The 17,445-nt window shown below is 58.1% G+C and overlaps 1 protein-coding gene across 8 annotated transcripts in view; it reads right to left on the bottom strand.

Annotated features, from left to right (window-relative positions):
• The window catches only part of FBRSL1 (fibrosin like 1), a 72,809-nt gene that overhangs the window by 23,151 nt on the left and 32,213 nt on the right, over window positions 1-17,445 (bottom strand). For all 8 annotated transcript variants that reach the window (XM_057492223.1, XM_057492221.1, XM_036921901.2 and 5 more), the window contains exons 4-5: window positions 17,278-17,313; window positions 1,877-1,912 (exon numbers count right to left, since the gene is read on the bottom strand). In XM_057492223.1, coding sequence (XP_057348206.1) covers window positions 1,877-1,912; window positions 17,278-17,313 — 72 coding nt within the window. The remainder of the gene's footprint in view (window positions 1-1,876; window positions 1,913-17,277; window positions 17,314-17,445) is intronic.

A 17,445-nucleotide genomic window follows, 5' to 3' on the forward strand; every position in this document is an offset into this window, starting at 1 on the left:
TTGCTGCCTTAGAAATACTGAGGAGAAGCCCTGTCCTCTCCCACCCTGCTCTCCCCTCAATCTTCAGGCAGGCTGGGCTGGGCAGGCCCTCGGGTACTGCTTGGGACCGGTTTGCAGGCTGCAGGTGGGTGTGAGTGCGGAGGAGGCTGCCTGGTGACCTCTCATGCTCATGCGCATGGTCAGAGCTGCTACATGGGGCTGGGCCGAGGCGGCTGTGCCCCATCCTGATTCCACCCTCACCCCCACCCCCACGCCCACCGTGCCTCCATCTCCAGGGGTCCTCACTCCTACAGAAAGGGTGGACACAGGGTGGAGAAACAAAAAGGCCAGGACCTGGCGGGCCAGGGGGCCTGGCCACCACTCAGGCTGCTGGAACTTCTTTGATGCCGGTGGCAGCAGCTTTGTATCCTCCTCAGTAGTCAGGCGAGCAGCTGGCAGCCTGGGGCCTCAGAAACCCCTCCCCCACCCCCTCCTCACTTTCCTGTAAACTGGTTTTACACAAAGGAGGCGCTGAAGGCCATGTGCCAGCTCAGCACTCTCCCAGGGACTGTGATCTGTGATCTATTTGTTAGAGATCAAGGCCCGCCCCCTGCAAACACCCCAGTTCCCGGGCCTGTGGTGGTCAGTCCCATATGCCTCTCCTAGGCCGTGGCATGAAAGCTTGCTCCTGACTGCTCAGCGGGCTCAGGCTGGTGCCCCCTGAGCAGCTGGTACCTGGACCCCCAGCCATTCTCCACAGGCCTGTCCTGATGCCGCTCCCCTGCCAGGTGGCCACTCCAGCTCACTTCATGTCCACCTAGCCACCCTCAAACACGAAGTGTGCCAGAGAGGCTGGCTGTCCATCTGTCTGCAGCTCAGACAGCTCCCGCCCAATGCAGGTCAGGACACGCCAAGTAAGTGAGCACCACACACCACAGCCCTCTGGGTGCAGCTTCACTCCATTTTACAGAACTTGCCTAAAACCTGTCCAGTGTTCAGCTGGCCCTTCTGTCCGCCCACCACAGAGTGCCCACGTGCGCAGGGTCCCACAGCCTGGACAGTTGTCCCTCTTAGTGTTTAGCGCTGGCCCCCACAGGGCCTACAGCAAGAACATGACCCAGCCTGCCACTCTCACCTGTGTGGCCTCAGGCAGGCTCCTCACCCTTTCTGTCTCCAAGGCTACCTGGCAATGGCTGTCCCTGTTCCCCCGGAGCTTTGGGAGGAGCAGACAGTGAGGCCAGGCGCCTGTCAGCCCTCTGAGTGCTGCCACACCCTGTGATCACCAGCTCCTAAGGGCCAGTCCAGCCACCTGCCTGTGCCCCAGAGCTCTGAGCAGGGCAGTGTTGCACAATAGCGGCTGAGCTGAGCACCCTGGCGGGCTCTCTGCCCCTCACAGAACACATGGCCCAGGAGGCAACCAGGATCAAGAACCCCCAGGCTTCAAAGGCCCACTGCTTTGGGGTTCTGGGGCTCCACAGCAACTCCTGCGCTTAACACTCCACTGCATCCCAGTGGGGTGTCAACTGCAGAAGGAGGGCAGTTACAAGGTGCTAATGTGCTGTTGCTGTTAGCAGAAGTCTGCTCTCTGGTGTTGTTTCCTCTGGCCTGGAAACGCTGGGGATTGCATGTGGCCCAGCACTCCCGTTCTGCTCACATGCCCCCATCCTACGGAGTCCGGGACACAGGGGGCTGCAGATGGGGCCAGGAGCTGGCACCCAGTCCCCACGGCCACCCTCTTGGGGCCCCATCCTGGGGTCTGCCCCGGGTCTTAAACCTGGTTCTCAGCCAGGTGATGCCAGGCCCCCACACCTGGGGAGGCCACATTGTCCATGTCCCTGCAGGATAACTGAGACCTGTTTGCCTGGCCAACTCGAGGCCGTGGTGAGGTGGGACTTACCTTGTCATCACAGTCACTGTCACTGTCCTGGTCGCACTGTGGGGGGAGAGAGAGTGGGGTGAGTCAGTGCCCTAGTACCTGGCAGGCCTCAGGCCAGGAGTGTGAGAGGGAACTTTGGTGGGCCCCTGGCCCTAACTAGGGCCCAGGCCTGGGGTGGGGGTATCCTTAGCTGGTAGGACTAGGGATCCCAGCCTCAGAGAGTGGGGAGGGATCTGTAGGCCTGGTCAGAGTACAAGGCTGGCAGAAGTACCTGGGGTGGAAGGCAGGGTGACTCAAAGGAGCACAGGACCAGGTAGAGGCCCCTCCTGAGCAGACTTAGGGGCTCAGAGCGAGCCAGCTGGGGGCCCCTTCCCGAGACAGACCCATTGTCCCCCATGACCCCATGACTCTCTCATGCTGAGTTCTCCAGGTGGGAGGACAGCAGTGACAGGTGAGGGGCCTGCGCTCCTGGGCGGGGGACACATGGCGCACCCCACATGCTTTACGAGGCCAAAAAAACAGACCAGAGAAGGGTGGTGATGGGGTCAGGGTGGAGCTGGGGCGCGGAGAGGGTACGGGGCAGTGTGGCTGGTCATGTGGGGTAGACGAAGCAGGTTAGGACAGGCCTGTGGCCAGAGGAGATGCCTGCAGGGAGGGCTGCCCAGAGCCATGGGGTTAGCTCAGCTAGGTAGGAAAGACTGTGATAATCACACAAGTGAATCCTTGTTTTTTCCATTTTCAGTAAGCAGAGCTTCAAAAAGAAAGAGTGCTCAAGAAACCACTGTGATTTTCCCCCTAAAATATAAAGTTCCCAGCAACTGCAATTATGATGTATCTGTCAAATGAATTATATTGCTGAAAAGAAATCTGTCCTGGAGCATGTGAGTGAGAGGCCCCAGGCAGACACATGCTGTTGTGGCGGGTGCCCTGCACTTGACGGACTCAGGCACCCACATGCTCCCCTCTATGCCCAGGGTTAGGGCTGAGGTGCGTCCAGTGATGAGGTCACACGAGCTGCTCAGTGCAGCTGGAAAGCAACCCTGTGGGACAGCAGGGACCATGGGGACCCCAGCAGTGGGATGTGCATGTGTAGGGAACTTCTTGGGGCCTGTGCTGCCCAAGCTTGCACTGCACCCCACTGGGCCTGGACCTTGAGCTCTGGGGTGGGTGTCCTGTCACAAAGGGCAGAAGGGACCTGTGGCCCAGTGTCCTAGTTGCACAACTGTGACAAGAGGCCAGGTCAGCCCCTCACGGCCAGCTCCAGTGGGTGGGAGAGCATGGGGTGGCTAAAACCAGGAGGCAGAGCAGGAAGAGGAGGGCAGCGGGCTGGAGCATGTGAAGCCACGGCTTGCTGGATGAGGGTACTTGGGCATGACATGCCCTTCAGAAGGGGTGGGGGAACATGGCCTAGGGGACCTGGGGGAGGAGGCCTGTGTGGGGTCAGGAACCCCTCCAGTGCTCAGTGGCACTAGAAATAACTGAGCCACTGTGGAGCTGCCAAAGACCCCCAGTTGGGCCTCTTCCTGTTTAATCAGTGGCACCAAGCCCTTGAGGTGGAAAATGAAATCCCATCAAACATGCGGGACAGGCCTCGTGTGCACATGCCAGTCACTTGGGGCTCCCAGACCCACCCCCAGCCCAGCTCCACCTCTCCCCCCACAGCTTTCGGACGGTGCCACCAGTGAGAGCTTAATGATCCAACAGTCAAGGAGGGGTGAGGGTACCTTCCAGTGAGTGCGCAGACTCTGTAATTAACCAAACAGCACACCGTTGTCAGCCAGCACAGGCCGTCTAGTAAATGAATTCACATTATTAAGACCTACTGAATTAATGTTTAACTGCAATAGACTCGGAACTGAATGAGGCAATTAATCAGGGCAAGGAGGGAAAAAGCCCATCTGTCTTGCGGGAGCTGCCTGAGCAAGGCGACCTTCATGGAGTTGGGCAGAGTGGGCAGCTGGGGGGAGTGTCACCTGGTGTGGGTGTGGGTCCAGATGGGGAATCCATGGAGCAGAGGACAGCCCCCAAGCCCCAAGGGGATGTGCTGGGTATGGTACAGAGACCAAGACACAGGCTCTGGGATGCTGTGTTGCCACCTACACTGTGCAGCCATGGGCAAGACCCTTGACCTCTCTGGGCTTCAGTTTATGCTTCTGTAAAACACAGACAACAGCCCACCACAGGGTTGTTGTGTGGTTTAAATGAGTGAACACAAGGAAAGCACTAGGACAGTGTTGGGTACGTACTCAGTATGATACACAGTGTGATCCTCATCACCACCAACCACCTCCATCACCACCACCACCCCATCATCATCACCATCACTACTGTCACCTTCATCATCACCAGCATCTGTCACAGCTCCTTCCCTCAAATCACCTGATCCCCCACAGGGTCTGGGCACAGACACCTTTCCCAACAGTGCCCTGCTTCCCAGGAGCACCTGCACAGGACATCTGGAAGCTCAGCCTCCATCACCAGGCTTCCCCCAGAAACCTGGGCAGTTGCTTGCTTGGGTGGGAGCTGCCTTTCACCCTCCACAACCGGGAGACACAAGCCAACACGGCCATTCAGCAGCTGCAGAAACACATCCTCTCCTTCTCTCAGTGTGAGCTTTAATTATGGCTTCACAGCGGTGCTCAGGGAAGGCCACCTGTCTCCCATTTCTCAACAAAGGCATGAAAAATTCATGGCGAAGGAGACCTTGCCACTAAGCCCGCTGCTCCTGTCAGATGTCCCTGTATACGAGCTGGCCCAGAGATGCCTGTGGGGAGTGGGGTAGGAGGGGACAGGGAGGGTGACTGCCACTCACCTCCAGGCCTCAGTTGTGCAACAGTGACAGGGCCAAGAGGCTGTCCTGGGGGAGAGTCCAGGCCCTGCCCTGGAGGAATGCTCTGGAAACCACCCCAGCTGTGCCTCTGTCTCCCCCAGCTTCCCACACAGCTGACCCGGCCTGATCCAGGGGTCAGAGTGGGCTGAGGATGGTGTGAGGCCTGGGTTTCTGCCCCAGCTGCAGTGCGCAAGCTGTGAAACTGCCCTCTGGAGGCCCTGCTCACAGAGCTGGGGCAGGATCAAGGAGGGCCTGGTCTCTCTCCATGGGGACTTGCTCCCAACAGCACAGTCACCTGCAAAGGCCTGACCAGCTGTGAGCTGAAAATCCCACAGGATCCATGGCCTGTGGTGAGCAGAAGCAAGAGCCTTCCACTGGGCCCACCTGAGCATGGGGCAAGGAGGCCTGAGCTGCTGGGCACCCACGTGGCTGAGGAGCAAGTGCCCTGCCTGCATCTGGGACATGGGGAATTCCAGGCGGCACAGGTCCTTGGTGTGGGAGTGTCACCATGGCTCCCGCATGTGTGGCCCAGCTGACCTGCCATGTGCATGCAAGTGCCAGGGAGCATCAGGGTGTGCTCTGGGGCTCTCACAGGAGCACCTGGGCATCTTGCTTTACCCCAAGGTGTCTGACTGCAAGTATATGTGCACTCAGGTGACCTGCCACAGGGCTCATGTCCCTATGTGTGTGACCCGGGAACGGTGGCATGCTGAGAGCACGTGTCTGTCTCAGGGTGCCCAACCTCTGTACCCCAGTGGGTCTCAGCACACAGGTTCTGGCTCATCCAACCTTTTGCTTGTTGGATCCACCTTGGAAGGAAGGGGGAGCATCTGCCCCCCTGCCTATGTGGGAATCCATCTTCGTAGACCAGGGCATGAGCAGCCCACCTTCCTTTCTGCTGCCAACATGCTCCAGGGGAAGAAGAACATGCCCATTAGGGGATTTACTAGAATGGAGCCCAAGCAAGCCCAGGAGAGGCTCAGGGGCCAGGAACAGCCCGGAGGAGGCAGGGCCATGTGCCATCTGTAGTAGTGTTGGAAAGGCCGCTCTAACTTTCCCTCTGTGCTGGCCTCAGTCCTGAGTGAGGGAGCAGTAGCGAGGGCTTTGGCCAGATCCCCTGCTCCTGAGGGTACACCTGGGTGCTCCATGCCTCCTCTCTGGACATGAAGGGCAGCACCAGGGCCTCAGCCGTCTCCTCTCACTGGGAGGAGCTGGGTGGTTTTGGTTACCACTAGCAATGGCTGTCCAAGTCAGTCCTGTGCCGTCTAAGAGGACTGGCACCGCACTCCCCTCTAGGGCAGCCACACTGCTCAGAGTGGAACTGTAGCCACCAGTGGTTGTCGTGGATCAGCTCATTTCACAGATGAGAAATTGAGGACTGAGGCCAAAAGGGCTCCAGCTGCTACAGTCCCATGGCCAGTAAGCAGGCCAGGTCCTGAAGGGCCCAATGCCACCACCCCGGCCCTGACTGCAGGTGAGCCCTGGGGCCAGGGGTCTGGGCCCTGCTGGGTAGCTGCTGTGGGGCTGTAGGGTTGGCAGATGTGGGAGCTGTGTGGTGGGGCATCAACTTCACTTAGCCCCTACCAAAGCCCCCTGCTTGTGGGTGGGGAAACTGAGGCAGGGCCTATCTGGAGGTTGGTGAGCGGGCTCTGGAGGCTTTGGTCTTAACCAGCAGGGCCCCAGGCCAGTGACTCCCTCATGGGGGCTGAAACTGGACTGAAGCCCCAGTATCAAAGGGTCCCTGGCCACCTGGGCAAGGAAGTCACAGTGGAACCTCCTTAGTTATGTTTGACAGAGGGATAGGAGTCCTGAGAATCCTATTCTTGTTTACTCAGGTAATTCACTTTTTATGAGTGTTTAGGCTTTAAAGCACAGCAAAGCACTAACTACCCAATTAAAGAGCAATTAAGTTCCTGCTGCCCATGAGCCAACGTGGATGCCGCCACGAGCTGGCAGATTTGCTTAGGGGCACTTTGCAGACAGCAAGGAGTGGCTGCATTACCTCATGGGACAGGGCGGCAAGGACAGATGGGTGTTTCCCCAGAGGAGCCAAGAGGGGCTGCACCAATCGTGCACTGGCCTAAAGTCCACAGGCCAGGAGGTGTGGGAACCCCAAAGCCTATTGCTGCCTCATGTGCCTGTGCCTCGGGTCCTGTGGGGAGCTTGGGGTGGCCTCTCTCTAGTGACCTCCTTGTGGGCAGTGGGGTGGAGGTCAGGGGCCTGCAGAGACAGGGAGCTGGTGTCCTGCCTCCTGCACTTTCAGAGTTGGCTGAGAGCAGTGTACAGGAAGCCCTGCTGACTTCAGCACAGAAAAAGCCAGCCTTCTGACCCCCAAACCTCCAGAGAACCCAAACAGAATTCTGAGCCTTCCCCCCGCCCCTGCTGGCTCTCAGCATGAGCCCCTGCTGGTGTGGCCCTCCTCACCCCCATTCAGAGCCCTGACTGCCTGAGCCCATCCTCACTCACTCTAATTTCTTTGCTGTCAGGCTTGTCCCATGGAAACCCAAGTTCCCCGAGAACAGAGATACCCCAGCGGGGCACACAGCTCTGGGCGGTGTGGGCCCAGGCAGTGGATGACGTGGGCTCTGACCACTTACACCTGACTGCCCTGCCACCTGGTCCCAACGAGGGTCCCTAGGCATGGCAGCCCCTCCCGGGTGCTCTATGTGTCACAGAGCCACAGAGCTTCATGCAGTCTGGAATGTTCTGCCAGATTAAGTTCACAGAGCCTTGGACCTAATGCTCTCTGATAAACACAAACGCTTATGATTTTCTCGGTCTGCAGTTACCAGATGACAGCGAAATAGCGATCTTGGTGGTAACTTTTCTGAGCTCTCCTGTCAGCGGTGAGGGCTCCCTGCATGCTCTTGGCCTCACCTGGGATGTACTGGGACTCACCTGTCTTCTGGTGGAGTGGCCTGACATGCATGTTCTCAATGTGAGTCACCTTCCCAGAACAACTGTCCCCTCCAGGGTCATAGAAGGGGCTGCACTCTCTGCTCTTCATTTCTGTCATGGCCATGTGGTCCCCCACAGTGAATAATGTTGCAAAATCTTGTGAGAGTCCCACCTGTCACCATGGTTTCTGCCTGCCCTTGGCGCCATCTTCCACTTCAGCTAGTACAGCCCATCCTTCCAGGGACCCCTCCCTGAACTCTGTGCAGCCATAAGCAAGCCCACTGCCCCAGATGGGCCACACCTGCCAGTGCCCCCATTGCCCTGTGTACCCCCATTCCCAAAAGCAGCTCCTGGAGATAGGGCAGCAGGCGGTCTAATTCCTGGGGCTAGCCTGTATCTCCACATCTCCCTTGGGAGGCCTCAACTGACCTTGCTGCCTCTGCCTGCAGGCTGTACAGTGATTACAATTGCACGCATACACACAAGCACATGCACTCACGTTGTTACATAGAGACATGCACACACACACATTGCCATCAACATACAGCACAGATCCTCAGGCACATGCACTAGTGCTGTTATACACATGCACACCATACATAGCACACACCTGCATATACATGTAGTTGCATTGTTATATCTGCACACACATGCACATACTGCCATACACAGTGCACCCTTGCATGCACACACAGACATGCACTGCCACACAGTATGCACCTGCATGCACAGCTCTAATACATAGCACACACCTACATGTATCCATTACACACCCACACACACTGCCATACACAGCACACATGCATGCACACACCTGTTATCATATACATGAAGACATGAACATACATGCTGCCACATACAGCATGCACCTGTATGCACACATCTGTTATCACAGACAAGCACACACACACCGCAACACACAGCTTATACCTGCATGCATACACACTCACATTGCTACATATGCACATACAGACATGCGTGTGCACACTGCCATACACAGCACATACCTAATTACATGCACCCTCATTACATGCACACATACACATGGCACATTACCATATACAGCACACACCTGCACATGTTATCATATACATGCACAGACATGCACATACCGCCATATACAGCACACCCCTGCATGCACACTCACCTTTGTTATACACACACACACACATATACTGCCATACACAGCACACACCTGCATGCACCCTTGTTGTTATACACACACACAGACATGGGGATTTCTGGGTTCTCTTCAATCCTCTAACCATGGGCCTGTGGCAGCACCTGGCTACACTGAGTACTCAACAAAGACCTGGGGATGCTCAGTCGCCAGTTTGGGACCACATGCTGGGGGTCCCCCGCTCGCCTCTTCCAACCTGTCCCAGCCCCTCCCATGCCCATTCAGGAGGGGGAACCCTCTGGTGACCTCATGCCCTCTGACCCAGCCTCAGGGCCTTACCTGGCCTCAGTGCATGTCTCCCTTCACACCCGCGGGTGGTGAGTCAGACGCCAGACCACTCTCCCTTTTTCTCATTAGTGGCTCTCCTGGCACGGCCTTTGCTGGCCCAGAATAATTAATAAGCCCATGTTGGGGAATGAATAAAAGATGGCCTCCCGCTCGCTGTAAGAGGCTGACCTTTCACAGAGTTGACTGTGTTAATATATTCTCGTGTTGTCAGACTCAAAGCGCTAACTGCCTTATGAATTATTTATCAACACAAAAGCCTTAACCAGAGCAGTGTTAACATTAATTCCTAACCTGGTGCGTCTCAGCACCCCACCTGCTACATGTAATTGAATTTCTGCTCCAATGGGCCCTAGGGGCTCTGGACTCTGCTCCCAGTGGTGCCTGCCCATGCCCCTCGGCCTGCCTCTTCCTCCAGCTGTGGCTCCTGGCACGAGTGGCTGCTGCCTTGAGGGTCCTTGGGGGCCTGTCAAGAGCATCTGGGGACAGTTCGGCAGCCTAGTCACCTGGCTAGACAGGAGTTCTCTGGATCACGTTGCCTGGAGGTGCACGGGGGCCCAGGTCTCTGCAGAAGCCTGACTTGCCCTGGGCTGGCTGGAGGAGATGAGTGACTCCTGGTCAGGGTCTGGGCGGGAAGGAGATCCACATGAGGGCCTCAGCCAGTGACCGGGCACAAGGCACTGGCTGCTCAGGTGATGCAAGAGGCCAGGAGGCCTGGGGCCAGTGTAGACACGAGGGGATTATGCTTGTCACCCCGCAGTGGCCTCCCCATGGGAGGGGCAGGGCCAAGGAGCACGGTGAAACCTGCGGCTCAGGGGAAAACCTGCGGCCCCCACACCATCCCCAGAGTCCTCACCATGTGGGGGCCCAGAACAGCCATGCTGCAGATGGACCATGCTATCCAAGGCTAGGTCTCACACTCCCTTGCAGGCCTCTGTCTAGAGAGGGCCACAGGAGAGAAGGGGCTTCTGTCCCCATCAGGCACCCTGAGCTCCTGTCCTCCAACTGTCCAGGTGGTGCTACAGCAATAGTTGACTAACATAGGAGCAGCATGGTGGACCACCACAGCACGGTACCTTCCCTCCTGCTGAAGGCTGGGCCCATCTCCTCCCCTTGGCCCTGGACTGGCTTGAGGCTGCTTTGACCAGTAGAACCTGGCATGTGCCTCTGAGGGTCTGGCTGTCCCCGCCCAGGAGCCAGGTGTGTGAGCAAGGCTGCCTGTAGCCTGCAGCCCAGCTGTATGCCATCAAGTGATCCTGGCGGTGGGCGGAATGCCCTGGAGTGGAATCCATGTCATCACTAGAGCACACAGGCCCTTCAGGACAGCAGCTCCTGAACATGTGGGCCCAGGTGAGGGAGGCCTCTGGATGGAGGCCAGGGCTCAGTACCTGATGGAGGTGGAGGGAAGAGTGTCCTGGGTGGCTTCTCCTGCAGTCCCTGCAAAGTGCCAGGGTGGGTGGATCCACAGCCTGGCCACGTGTCAGGCGGTGCTGCCGCTCTGTACACTGGAAGGGCTGTGTACCTCAGCTCCCAGGTTAGCAACGGCTGACACCTCACCCATGGGCCTGTTGCCAGTTTGAAATAAAATAGTGAGGGCAGTTAAAGATGTTGGAAAATGCTAAGTCAGTGTTTTCTCACTAACAAAGGCTCTCCTGCCTTTGAGAAACCCTGCTCAGTGGGCAGCACCAGAAAGGCACAGTTTTTTTGGGCAATACACCAACCTCACACTGAGGTCTGGATAACCGTGGTCTGGGGGCTCTAGGCCCCTGGGTAGAGCAGAGTACCCCAACGCACAGGTGCCTTCCAGAATGCAGCCCCCCTTGCAAACACCACTCCCAAGGTCCTGGGGGGTGACCTGCCCAGAGGAGCACCAGTGGCCATATCTGTTTGGGCTTCTGGGGCAAGCCTTGCCTGAGGCCCACCCCACCTCAGCCTTGGGAATAGCCAGGCCCCTCACCTTCCCCATGGCCCCTTCCTTGCTTCTCTGTTTCCTGATGCACCAACACCCTACCTCGCATTTGCCCTTGGCCTGCCTTTCCCTGCTGGCTTCTCCCGGGACGCAACCCCTGACCACAGGCACAGTGGACCCTGGCTCCCTGAGGTGGTCTGCAGTGCCCTCTGGAAGCACCTGCTGCGGATGGGTCACAGGTGAGTTGGGACAGAGCAGGGGCCCAGCTGAGCGGGTCTCCTGACGCAGCCCCTAGGAAGGCCATCGGCACAGACCCTGCAGCACATGCCCTATAGGGCAGTGGTGACTCAGGTTGGCACAGTGACAGCAAATGCCCTGCCCGCTCATACACTTTCCCTACGGCCCTGCACAGTGGGTGTCACAGCTCTGGCCATCTCACAGATGAGAGGACAGGCCAGTGGCAGCCTCACATTCCTCCTGGCCCTGCCAGCTGGCCCCTTGCCCCAGGCAGGGTTCCACAGAGCTAGGGATTCTGCCATCCCTGCCCCACTGCCTGGTGCCTAGAAGCCACACATGACCCTTGGAGGGGCCCTGGCACATGTTCCTGACAGCAGCAGAGCTGGGAGCCAGAATGTTTACTAACCTAGGTGGCCAAGCCGTCTTGTGGGGCCAGGCACTATCCCTTCACTGCCCCCAGCCCAGCTGTTTCAGGGCTTGTGCGCCCATGCAGAGGGGCAAGTGACTGTCCAGGTCTGTGCTGTCCTGTGACCTGGGGGCTCTGGGCAGCCTGCCCACCCTGAACATGCTTGGAACAGACATGGGGAGTGAGAGAGCAATGAGAGTATAATGCTGAGCCACTGGGTGGGCCTCCTTCCCTGCCCTGGTGTCCCTGCCCCCAGCTTCCCACAGGACAAAGTGGGAGGCTGGGAGGGTGGATCCCAGGACCCTTAGGTGCCCACCCTTGTCCCAGAGACCAGGGGGCTCAAAGTGCGAGGGCCTGGCATGCCTGGTGCACAATGTGCCCTGGTGAGGCTGACTTCCACTCAGGCCTTGAGAGGGAGAGGCAATGTTCCTACAGAGGACGGCCAGAGATCGACCAGGCCAAGTGTGCCCACGTAACTGCCAGGGCAGGGGGGACCTGTCAGACATGCTGTGTGCTGACCCACTCATGCTGGGGGTAAGCCCTACTTTGACCACCATCCCCCTCAAATCCAGGCACCCCTCCCCCTCCACACAGGCACCCCTTCCCCACTTTACACCAGCACCCCCTCCCCACACCTACCTGTCTGGTTTCCCTTTCTCCTCAGCACCTGCCACCAGATGGCACCGTAAAGGTCACATGTTTGTCATTTATCGTCTGCTCTGTCCCTGCTCTATCTGGGGATATACAGCAATTGACCACTCAGACCCTATTCAGGAGGAACCTGCTGACCAGCTGCTGAGAGTGCTACCCACAGTCCCCCGGGTAGCTCAGAAAGCCCCCAAGGCCACATCCCTGTTAGTGCCGCATCTGCTGACCTGGGACAGCAGTGAAGGCTGGTCTAGATGTCCCAAGCACTGCAGCCTACCCCCTGCTCCTCTGCCCACAAGCATGGACCCCAAGGCGGGCCCCCAAAAACTTCCCTGAGGACATAAGCTTGGCATGGACAAGGACTATGTTCGGAATAGTGCACCCAGCCTGAGAAGGCTGCACCAACCACTGGACTCACACCCACTGGACAAACGCGGGAGCACCTGTGCCCTGTGAGGGGCAGAGGGATGGAGGGAGGAGGAGCGGATAGGTAGACAGAGGGTGGATCATAAGCCCTCTGGAAGGAGGCAGGCTGCCCTCAGGTAGTGGCGCTGCCCTGTGCTGTTATCCCTCTGCAGGGCTGCTCCCCAGCAGCCAGCCTCAGGACTGTCCATGCTCTGAGGCGGGGAGGACAGTGCATCAACCCAACTCCCTGGAGAGGTGGACAGGGTTTTACTGCTTTTGTACAAAGCATGGCTGCTGGAAAGTGGCCCAAGGAACATGGTAACGGATGTCATAAACCTGCCTCATAAAAACAGAGCCTGCGCTGTGGGCTGCCAGTGCTGAGCAGGTGCTCTACCGTTCAGGGGCTGCTGGGGGCCATGAGTGCTAGGCTGCTCTTGGGGGTGGATGTGGGGGGACGGTAGGTCTCACAACAGCTTAGGGGCACTGTGGGCACCTCCCTACCAGGTCTGCTGAACAGTGCAGCCAGCCAGGGCTCCATGGCACATGTCTACCCACCCCCCTACCACCTGCCATTTCATTAAGGGCCAAATCCACCCCCACATGCTACACCTCACTTTTAACCCATGGGTATTTCTGGCTGCAGGGGCAAAGCTGGCAAGTGGACTGTATGCAACCATCCAGGTACTCTTGAGCTCTGCCCTCCCGAGCACCAGGCCTACCTGGATGCAGCCCTGTATGCCCCAGACCTAGGGTCCCCAGAAGGCAGGGTCATGCCCCTCCTGTCAAGAATGGATGACTGAGGGCAGAAAAACCAAGTGCTGAGCCAGGACCACACAACCATTTCCAGGGGCGAGGGATGGCCTGAGGCCACAGGGCTGCCTGGGTGTACACGCAGGTGCCAATATAAGCACACATGGGCCTCATGGATGCCAAGAAGGACCATGCATGTGTGCTGAATCATGCGCACCAGGTCACTGGGACAGGCCCCAGCAGCTGCAGCTGCTGCTGTTTTGGGTGGAACTTGGCTTGTCCTTGTTCTCGACTGTGCATAGCAGGTGCTCCACAATGTCTGCTGAATGATGCTGGCTGTTACATATGTGTGCACGCCTGTCTTCACCAGACAAGTGTGCTGTGCCTCCTGAGTCTAAAGGAGGCTTGAATGGGCTCTATGTGGAGGCACATGTGCCAAGGCTGTCACACTGGCTGCCTGTATCTGGCTCACCAAGTGCTGATGGCCCTCTCCAGAGAGCGGGGTCCTTGGCCCGTCCCCTGAAACCCAGGCTGGGCTGTGGCAGCAGAGGTCAGAGAAGCCATGCCAGGACTTGGCCACGCCACACTACAGTGTCCTCCTGGCTCTTGCCCTGGGACCTTTGAACCTACCATGCTGTGGGGCTCCCACCACCCGCCCACACAGGGACCATACAGAGAGGCCCACGTCAGGGTGCCAGGGCCCCAGCCAGGAGCTTGGAGCCTTCTACAACCCCAGCCCTGGCCTTGGAGTCACCCCAGTGCTCTGCCTGTCCCCCAGACTTCCACAGCACCAGCCACTGCCTCGTTTCCACTCTATCTGGGCCAGGCCAGGTGTCAGTTTTAACTTGCCCTGTGACCCAGGCTCTGAGGTATAGGGAACAACTGGTGGCACATGACAGGCCAGAGTAGCTGCCCTCCATGGCCCTGAGCCAGGAGCCTATGGTGTGGAGGTCCCTAAGACCAGGGCCAGTGGGGAGGTTCTGGGGAGTCAGCAGGCTCCCTGGGAAATCAGCTGTCTGCAGCCCCACCAACTTAAATCAACTTCTTGAAATCAGACCAATTAGCTAATGATGCTTGGGGATCCATGCCTGACTCCCAGACACCCCAGGCTGCCCAGTGCTGCTGGAGCCCCGCACCCTGCCCCTTCCCAGCCCTCACCTCCCAGGGGTCCCCTGCTGTTCCTCCTACATGCTGACCCCACCCACCGCAGGGCCTTGGCACCTGTCCCGCCTGCCTTCTCTCCCTTGTACACATTACCTCTGACTAGACTCTCCTCATTTTCTGTATCCACCCTCTTCTCTGTGGGACTGAGCCCTGTAGGCAGGGGCTAGTAGGGAGCAGATTCTCACGAATATCTGCTGAGGGGGGTCACCTTTCCTTGGGGTGTGGTGGAGGGAAGATGTCAGACAAGGGGCCAAGAAGGATGGCCCTGGGATGGGAGGGGGCTGTGGGGATGCCATGTGTATTGAGTTAGGTAGCCTGCTGCCCATGGCAGGTGCTCACAAGTGGGTTCTCTGACCCCCACCTCGGCATCCTTTGGACATTCTGTGCAGGGGTGGGGAGGGCAGGGCTGGTCTGGGGTTTCCAGATCCTCATTTCTCTTTAAGAGAGGAAGCCCCCAAGCTCCCAAGCCTCTGCTTCAGCGGGAGACGGATCATCCTGTCCTTGGTTGCAAATAGCCAAATTACGAAAATTACTTTCTAACTAATTTTATAGTGCGACAGGGTAGCCACATTGAGCTTTCAGGACAGAAGCTGTTGAGGAGGAGCTAATTAGAGATATGTTGGGGATAAATCTCAGCAAATTAAAGCCCCTTAGGTACGGCCTACAAACCAGGTCAGATGACAAGTGCCTGAGCACCGGCTCCATACATTGTTGGGGAAGGGGAGGCAGCCCGACATCCCGACTGCAGACATGCAGGCAGCCACAAGTCGCACATGCAGAGGCACACACACAGACACCTGTGCCATGTCCAGACAGGCTTCTAGATGCTCACATGCAGATACAAGCATGGCATGCACCTACGCGTGCATGTACATTTGCTAGAGACACACACACAGGCATCTGAAGGTGGATTCACATGGGGGCCCAGAAACACATGACACTTGCAGGTGCAGGGTGCAGAGCCCCACCACAACCATGTGGAGACACGGCCTCACAGGCACACACTTATTACAGACATCTTAGCCAACACATGAGTACACACAACATGTTCACCTCTTATAGAGCCACATACAGCTGCACATGGGCACTTGCGTGCAGGAGCCACACAGACCCACCCTCTAGGACATGCACACATGCAAACACAGAACACATACACCCTTGGCCCCAGCCTAAGTGTGTGCGCTGGTGTCTGGGCTCCTGGTCTACAGTGGGATCCCAGTGCTGACAGCAGGGCAGCCCCAGGCTGGTGATGCAGAGGTGGGTGCTGAGCCACAGCTTTCTCCAGGCCTGCAGCCACCTGCCTGTCCCCAGGACCAGCCCACCCCTCCTCCTGCTGGGCAGGGGTCACCAGGCACCTCTACCTGGCTTTGCTTCTGCAGGCCAGGCTTCCACATGCACCCCCATGCCAACTGACAGGGGCCAGGACACACACAGGGCTCTCTGCAGATGTCTTTTGTTCCTGAGCCCCCACGGCCCAGACAGCAGGCTGGGAGCCTTCCCTGCTGCCATCTGCCACCCTCTGAGCAAAGGCCATGAGGAGTTAAGCTGCAAGCAGCTAGCACAGTAATTACGGGTTCTTTTCCAGGAAACATTCAAAGCAGAGTTTTGGGGAGAAGCCCATGGGTGATGCACAGCAATTTGAGAGTACAAGGGCTGCCCAGTGGCTCTGGCGAGGAGGCTTGGGGTGGGGAGTACCCAGCTGCCTTGAAGTCTCAGAGGCAGGAAGCTCCAAGTGGGGCATCCCTGGGCTGGCAGAGCCCCTTGCCCCACCCACATGTGGGTGTTCTGGGCCCCTTCCATCACCATCTTGGCCCTCCTGAGCTGCAGGCTTGCTGGATCTGTTCTAGCTGAAGCTGGTTATAGCACTGCCAGGGGTCAACACAGTCAATGCCAGTTGACACGGTTGGTGTGGTGGGACCGCCCAGGCCCACGGATGAGAACACCAAAGCTACCCGAGAAGTGCAGAGGTCACCAGGGAAGACTCCTCATAAGTGTACAGCCCTGAGGTCAATGGCTTGAATACTGAGCTCCCTGGGCTGGGCACCCGAGGTGTCAGGGCAGCTGGGAGTCGGGGGTGGGCCAGGGATCCAGTCAGGGCTGTCCCTGCCACCGCCACTGGGGAATTAATGGGTTAATTACACACCCTATAAAAAGCTCTGTGATTTAGAGAACCAGCCGTCAGACCCTGGAACTTGGAACTGCAGTAAATCAGGGGCTCCAGGGATGAGGCAGGCGGAGCCCAGGCCCCCGCCCTCCAATGAGCCGAAAAGGCTGTAAATCTGCAGAAATGGCTTTTATAGAGCTCTGGGTTTTACAGTGTCATTAATGTTCCTCCTGATACTTAAGGGGAAATGAAATAAAGTTGTGAGGAGGGGGCAGGGCTGCTCCCCTGGGACTGGGGGACAGGGAGGGGCTCTGCACAGTGGCAGTGTCAGGCTGCCTTGCAGGTGCTAGGAGCCAGGGGCCTCATGCCTGAACAACAGGCCTCTCTGGCTGGACGCAGCAGGGTGTTGAGGGGGGGCCAGGGCAGCAGAGTAGCCTGCCCCTGAGGGCAGGACCCTGGGTGTGACGTTTTCCCTCTGAGTCTCAGCCCCCTTGGACCCTACCCCCAGCCCGGTACAACCCCCAAAACCCACTGCTGTGAGGCCAGGACCACCTTGAGGTTCAGGACAGGTGGGGTTCCAGAGGAATGGGCACGCGGGGGACTTACGGAGTATCCTCTGCCCGAAACCGCCTGCGTTGAGCTCTGCGGGGTGGGGGTGGGAGGGAAGGATAGTTAGTGACGGCCCAGTCCAGAGGCTACCATCTCCCCCCAGATGACGACTCCTCAGCTCAGCCCCGGACCGGTGCAGGCAGAGCACCAGTTCCTGGGGCAGAT

Source organism: Manis pentadactyla, chromosome 14, assembly GCF_030020395.1.
Source record: "Manis pentadactyla isolate mManPen7 chromosome 14, mManPen7.hap1, whole genome shotgun sequence".
Classification (NCBI taxonomy): Eukaryota; Metazoa; Chordata; class Mammalia; order Pholidota; family Manidae; genus Manis; species Manis pentadactyla.